General features: G+C 52.3%; 1 protein-coding gene across 4 annotated transcripts; it reads left to right on the top strand.

Moving 5' to 3' along the window:
* The first annotated feature begins 1,754 nt into the window (after window positions 1-1,754).
* Window positions 1,755-6,251, top strand: EMP3 (epithelial membrane protein 3 (MAM blood group)). Of its 4 annotated transcripts, none has more exons than XM_090259303.1 (5): window positions 1,755-2,066; window positions 2,879-3,081; window positions 3,303-3,405; window positions 4,533-4,673; window positions 5,998-6,251. In XM_090259303.1, exons 2-5 carry the CDS (start codon window positions 3,004-3,006, stop codon window positions 6,165-6,167), a joined length of 492 nt encoding a protein of 163 aa, XP_090115429.1. In that variant the 5' UTR covers window positions 1,755-2,066; window positions 2,879-3,003; the 3' UTR covers window positions 6,168-6,251. The 4 variants fall into 4 exon arrangements, with proteins under 4 accessions (XP_090115429.1, XP_090115430.1, XP_090115431.1 ...); XM_090259304.1 differs by having other exon boundaries at window positions 2,863-3,081; XM_090259305.1 differs by having other exon boundaries at window positions 2,853-3,081.
* Window positions 6,252-6,956: the final 705 nt, after the last annotated feature.

Here is a 6,956-nt window from a genome sequence, read left to right as displayed (position 1 = left end):
CCAATGGACCCAAAACTTTGCCCCTCCCCCAAATTCTCACGACCTTGTTGATCTAGGGTCCCGCAGTACTGAATCCACTCAGGGCCCCAATGCCTAGTATAAGGAGCACATACAACAGTGCTTATGACATCACTACTCTAAGAACTACCCTATGATGCATTAACTATTATCCCTATTTTACAGATAGAAAAACGGAGGCATAGAAAGATTATTAGTAACCTGCCCAAAATCACAGCTAGTGATAAAATATCTAGGATTTGAACCCAGCCAGTATGCTTCTAGAGTCTGCTTCCAGGTCTCCCAGGTACCCAGACAGTCACTGAACTGCCCTCAGGGAGCCAGCATGACCAACCACCCTCCCTCCCCCAGCTCTGTCCCCACCAGATCATCCAGGTTCCTTCCCATGCAGGGGAACCCAGAATTTCAGTTCTCCAGCTCTCAATTCCATATCAAGACCCCTGACACCTGGTCCCCTGTCCCTCACTATTCACCATCACCCAGGCCTTCCAAGAGACCCAGGTACATAGTAGTCATCACCTCTCACCCAAATTCAAATCCAAGATTTATCATTAATAATAATAGTTAACATTAAATCCCTGGTAATGCATGTCTGTTTAAAACCTTTCAATGACTTCCCATTGCATTTAGAATAAAGTCCAAGCTCCTCCCCTAGTCTTCAAGGGCCCTCTTTGATGTCTTTTCCTTCCCTCACTCTAGCTCCCTATATTCCAGACACACTGGGCCTTCTGTCTGCTGCTCCCCAAACAGCCCGGGCTTGTTTTCAAGAGCCTTTGCCCTTCCTCTTCACCCAGCATTCAAATGACTCCTGTCTTCAGGTCTCAGCTCAGATGTCACCTCCTTGGAGAGGCCTTGCCTGATTGCCCTGTTTAAAGTAGGTCCCCCACACCATCACTACCTCCATCCTCCATTGTGTTTCCTTCAAAGCATTTATCACTCTCTGAATTTATCTTTTTTATTGATATGTGTTCTCTTCACTGTCTGTCTTCCTCTACTAGGAAGATAAGCACCACGGTAACAGTTGGCTCACTTCTGTTTTTTGTTTTTTTGGCTTTCATTATTAACTCCTGGTTCATAAAAGATGTTCAATAAATGTTTGATGAAGTAAGGAACAAATGTGTTAGGTGTGTTAATGTACTGGTATTACCTTACTTAGAATACGTATCGGACTCCTATTAGTAGTATTAGTATATTGTCAGTATTATCAGTATTATTATACCCACAGGTTAGGAAACCAAGACTCAGACAGTTGACATAACTGACCAAGGGCCCCCAGGCAGGCCACGGTAGCACTGGGATTCTTAACTTCCACCTCCGGGCCCCCTTCCAGAGTTCTCCATGTCCCCATTTCCCATCCCCTGGCCCTCTGCCCGCTCCACAATGCAGGAAGCTGGCCTCCCCCCTCAGACTTTCATCCTCTGAGCATCCAGTTCTAAGCCCCATCCAGGAAAGCAGACATCCGTCCCAGGTCCCAGGTCCCAGGTCCCAGGTCCCAGGTCCCAGGTCCCAGGACGAGGCCCGGAGCAAAGGCCTGAGAACTGGGCCCTCCCACGCCCTGATGCTTGCCCCGCTCCAGGGCTCCAGCTCTGTTCCGCTCCGCTCCAACCTCTCATCTCAACCCTGGGAGGGAGCCCCAAAAGATGCGTGCCTGGGGCAGTGGGCGGGGCTCAGAGAATGAAGAACGAGAGCGCCTGGGCCCTCCCCCCGGCTGCAGACCTCAGCTGGGTGCGGTGAGGGTGGGTATAAAAGGGTCGGTATATATTGAGAGGAGCAGAGGAAGAGAAACCAGGGGCGTGAGAAGAGGGACAGAAGGAAGAAGGTATAGGCAGTGAGGACGGGAGACAGAGACAGAGACAGAGACCGAGACGAGACAGAGGGCTCTGGTATTGGAGGGAAGGAGGTCGGAGAGAGCCAGAGGGGAGAGCGCCGGAGGGAGGCCGGCGGCGAGGGAGGCGGGGGCCTCGAGAGGGTGGAAGGAGGGAGAAGGGCGGGGCGCAGAGGCCCGAGAGAGGGACAGGCTCCAACTCTGACTTTTTCTGCCGCTCTCGGTAAGTTTCCAGTCCGTTATCCGGACTGGGATTTTTTTTTTTTTTTTAATCTACTTGGGAGTGCAGACGTTTGGGAAGGACACCCCTAATGGGAATCTCTGTCGTTTCAGAAGTGATCTCTTAGCACTTGGGGTGGGGATTCAGGGAGGGGTGGGGCCCGGCATGGTTTGGGGGTTCCCAGCAGAGCCCTGCACCTGGAAATATCCTGTTGTTTTTCCCCAATGCTCTCCACTCTCCCCTGAAGACCCCGAGAGCAGGGCCCTGCCTGAGGACACCCCAAGTCTGAGCACCCCCCCAGACCCTTTCCCCTTTCTGGACACTGAAGGGGAATGGAGGACTGGTTCCTTCTTCTCAGGCCTCTCCCCCCAAACACGGATCCAGTCCATTTTCCCAACAAGGTGCCCAGCAGGCACCGGTCTGGCAGCAGGGTGGGGTGGGCACCTCGTGGGCACAGCCAGGGGCTGGGGTTTCCCTGGTACTTGGAGGAAGGCGGGTGGGATGAGTCACACCCATGACTCACCCGGAACCCCTCCTCCCCCCACCCCGGGAGAGGGGTGGAGAGATGCCTCTCTCTGGGGGCAGCCCACAGCTTCCGATAAACCTGGAGGGGTTTCAACTTGAATTTTCACATCCTGATTCCTGGGCACCCAAGGACAGGGCTCTGAGGATATGGAGGGGGGGGGGTCCCATCAGGAGTCCATCCTTGGCCCTCTCTAGCCCCTGGGGATTTCAGGGGTTGGGCCCCCAGCCTCCTCTTCCCTGAGACCCAGGCGTCCTGGCCTGTAGCCCCTTCTAGCCCTTTCCTCCCTCAGACCCCAGGGGTCTGGAGTCAGCCTCTCTCTCCACGAGGATTTGGGCATCTCACCCTCCCCTGTGCCAGCCTCTTGAGACGACCACCTTCTGACAACGGCGCGTACCCCAGGCTTCCACAGCAGCCATGTCCCTCCTCCTGCTGGTGGTCTCTGCCCTTCACATCCTCATTCTCATCCTGCTTTTCGTGGCCACTTTGGACAAGGTAAGCCTCCCGCTCTCCTCCAGACTCCCGCCACACCCCTTTCCCCTAGCATCTGCCTTGGAGGCCCTTTCCCCGACCTCCTCTCCTTTCCTATTAAATCCACTTTTCCCTGGTTCCGCCCTCTCTCGACATCAAACCCTTTTGTAAACCCTTCCTACAGACTTTCTGACCCTTCCCACTTTACTTTCCTATCCCTTCCCTTGTTTCTCTGTCCATCCCAGTCCTGGTGGACCCTCCCTGGAAAGGAGTCCTTGAATCTCTGGTACGACTGCACGTGGATCAATGACACCAAAACGTGGGCCTGCAGTACTGTCAGCGAGAATGGTGAGGGGCATGGGGGACTGGTCTGCAAAGGGGAGGGGTAACCCCAAGTCTCTTCTCTGGGCCCAGAATTGGGAACCTACCAAGCTTTGAGTTTGGGGGGGGGGGCTGCATCCCAACGTTGAGTGAGTGGAGCCAATGTATGAACTGCCTAACTCAGTAGCAGAGGGCAATATGCTCACATTCTAAAGAGGATGAGCTAAAAGTCTCCCGCGCCCTGGGGATTCAGAGAGTGGAGGCCACATGCTATAGATTTAAGGAAGAGGGAGAATGCTCCCAAGTTTCCAAGAAGATAGGATTATGTTTCCAAAGTTCTATGGAGATGGGACTGGTATTCTGAATGGAGGTCTAGGACCATTTGCTCCAAGTTCCAAAGAGGTGGAGTTGGAACCATACTGAAGTTCTAAAGAGGTAGGGCTGAACCCTTCCAAGGATCTAAAGGAGGAGGAGTGGCAGATGCATTTGAGTTCTAAAGGGGCAGAGTTGCATCCATCAAAATTTCTAAGTCAAAGAAGGTGAAAGATGAAATGTGTTCCCCTAAGAGTAAAGCAAGAATTTCTGTTCTCACAACTTATGTCCAGTGTTGTACTAGAGGTAGCCAATGCAACAAGGCAAGAAAAAGAAATAAAAGGTATATGTCCTGGCTGGTGTAGCTCAGTGGGTTGAGAGCTGGCCTATGAATCAAAAGGTCAGAGGTTCAATTCTTGATCAGGGTACATACCTGGGTTGTAGGCCAGGTCCCTGGTTCGGAGCATGTGAGAGACAACCGATCAATGTTTCTCTCCCTCTCTTCTCCCCCCCTTTCTCTAAAATAAACAAATTAAAATCTTTAAGAAGTTTTTTAAAGAAATAAAAAGCACAAAGATGGAAAAGAAAGAAGTAGAAACATCTCAATTCCCAGGAAACATGTTTCTGTAGAAAATCCTTCAAAACAGCCTCTAAAACCCGTAAGGGAATTTAGCAAAGTTACAGGAATCAAAGTCAATAAGGTGATACTCCTAAGTATCCAAAATTGTGTCTCTAAACCAGGGATTGGGAAGGGGGGCATTGTTGCAGATGGATGAGCGGGCAGGTAGAGCTGGAACTCTGGACCTGCTGTGACTTTCACCTCTCTCTCCTCCTTACTGCAGGCTGGCTGAAGGCAGTGCAGGTCCTCATGGTGCTTTCCCTCATCCTCTGCTGCCTGTCCTTCATCCTGTTTATGTTCCAACTCTACACCATGCGACGAGGAGGGCTCTTCTATGCCACTGGCCTCTGCCAGCTTTCCACCAGTAAGCACTGTTCCCTGGGAGTTAAAGGGAAGGGAGGGCATCTATCAGGATGCTGGGGGCCCTGAGAGTGGGCATCTGGTAAAAGGAAAGAATTCTTCGCCCAAGGATCAGCTGAGGTGCCTTCATGGCACTCCTCTGCGCCCAGGAATTTACAGGAGTTGTAGTCTTCAGTGACTCAGTGGTGGTTTGTGTCTCTGAGTCATGGGGGAGCTGGCACTTGGGGCTTCTAGGAGCCAGAGCTTAGAAAGGTGGTGTGGGCAAATCATTTAAATCCCAGGGGCAGGGGTAGGAGAGCAGGGATAGGTCGCTAATGAATACCCCAGAACTCTGAATCATACTAGTCGTCGTCGTCGGCAGCCGTCCGTCTCGAGAGACGATGGTGTAGCTTCTTAAGAGTCTATCTGCACCGCCGAGAATGGCTGTGCAGTCCGACTCGGGAGTGACATGGTATCTGTCTCCTCCCGTGTTGAATCGACATCTTGTGATGACGCTGAAGCTACAGAGCCTGGGCAGGGTAATATGGAGGGTCTGCTGTTGCCCATGCAGCAGACCCCCCCTCTCTTCGCAGCTGAAGGGTCCAAGGGAAAGACGGAGTCGATACAGCTTGGGTTCAGGTGCGCCGCAGGAGTTGCCGGTGTTGACTACAACGTCAAACCGCCTTAGGGACTCCGGCTCCGGATTTTCTGTCGGGGTTTACTCCCTTAGCCTTTCCCCTGAAGAGGTATGCCGCAAGGCAGCGGAGGTTTTTTGGAGTCAGAGTTTTCCTTCTCTGATGTACCCTGACTGGAAGATCGAACCAGCGACACTTAGCTCGCAGGCCGACGCTCAATCCACTGAGCTAAACCAGCCAGGGCAAGAATCATACTAGTGGTCTTGTAATTATAATGGCAGCCAACTGTTGTTTCTGGTGAACCTAACATGTATCAGACACTTCAGGGAGTTCCATGTACTTTTCAATTTTTTGACTTCAGGTGTAAAGCGCTGTTAGTCATACTCTTCAGTTCGGGAACATTATCATCCTGAATTACTATAAAGCCCCTTTCATGTTTTATTAATTCACTCTTTGTAAGCTTGGCTGGTAGAGAGGCACTCAAAAATATTCCTTGAAAGGATGGATGAGTAGATATTATTGTTCCATTTTATGGATAAGTAAAGGGGACCCAGAGATCAAAGTGCCCGAGGCCTGGTTGCATGGCTTTGGGGAAGCGAACCACAACTCCCGGCAGGCAGCGGTGCTGCCCACTTGCCCTCTGGCGGCTTCCTTGCTAGGAAATGCAGTCTTCTTGAGGGTGCGGCATGACACTTGGTTCCTCTCTCCCCACAGGCGTGGCAGTGTTCACTGGAGCGCTGATCTACGCCATCCATGCCAAGGAGATCCTGGCAAAGCATCCATCTGGGGGCAGCTTCGGCTACTGCTTTGCCCTGGCCTGGGTGGCCTTCCCCCTTGCCCTGGCCAGTGGCCTCATCTACATCCACCTGCGGAAGCGGGAGTGAACGCTGCAGTCGCCTTGTGGCCCCAGCCTGTTCCAGCCCCTTCGCCTCACCCCGCCTCCAGAAAATAAAATCATTTGACCACGGGTTCTGCCTTGCCCTCCTTCCTCCCTTCCTTCAGGGACCCAGACTGCTCATGCCTGATCTCTCCTGAACCTAGGACAGCTCCCCACCCCCAGCAGTTCGGCCTCAGTATGTCCAGCTCCAGGGCCCCAGGTCCTTCTAAACTCGGGACACCGGAGCCGGGGTCCCATGACCATGGACCCTTCCATTTCAAGTCTCAGGATCCCTGTGGAGTGAAAGCCTTCAGGCACTTCTGGGGAAGAACCAAGAGGCTGGATTTCCAGTTCCCCCTTTCCTTCTGCAAGTGTCTCTCTCACTTAACTAGGTAGGGTGTGTGTGTTGTTCTAGATTGTGGGTCTCTTCTCGCTCACTTCAGGCCTCCCTCTGGGAAGACACTTCCCCATCTCCCTCTTAGAACATACCCTCCTTCCCTCATTACAACCTAATGCCCCTTCTTTTGCCTCCTCCCTAAATGCTGCCTCTAGCCCATTAGGCACTTAAGTAAAAGTTAAATGGCATCCCCCCTTCTCCAGGCTTCTCCACACAGAGAGAACTCCTGTCAGGAGAGAGGAGGCTGGATTTCACACCCATCCATCTCCTGGGTGTGCACCTTTGTGCAGCGAACAGCCAGTCTCATCACTGCACATGGCCTCCCTAGCTCCTGTGTTCAGACCTAGTCTTAAAAAAAAAAAAAAAAGAGCTAGTCTTTTGGGGAACTAGCACTTCTCA

The sequence above is a fragment of the Furipterus horrens genome, unplaced genomic scaffold (assembly GCF_987537825.1).
Source record: "Furipterus horrens unplaced genomic scaffold, mFurHor1.1.pri manual_scaffold_13, whole genome shotgun sequence".
Taxonomy (NCBI): Eukaryota; Metazoa; Chordata; class Mammalia; order Chiroptera; family Furipteridae; genus Furipterus; species Furipterus horrens.
The sequence above is the reverse complement of the archived record's forward strand: the minus strand, read 5'-3'. Positions and strand labels throughout refer to the sequence as shown.

Bases quoted from the DNA above. Each gene is read 5' to 3' on its own strand.
- EMP3 (XM_090259303.1), top strand. From the start codon at position 3,004: ATGTCCCTCCTCCTGCTGGTGGTCTCTGCCCTTCACATCCTCATTCTC. The intron at 3,082-3,302 runs GTAAGCCTCCCG...TGTCCATCCCAG, and splicing joins TCGTGGCCACTTTGGACAAG to TCCTGGTGGACCCTCCCTGG. The intron at 4,674-5,997 runs GTAAGCACTGTT...CTCTCCCCACAG, and splicing joins CCTCTGCCAGCTTTCCACCA to GCGTGGCAGTGTTCACTGGA.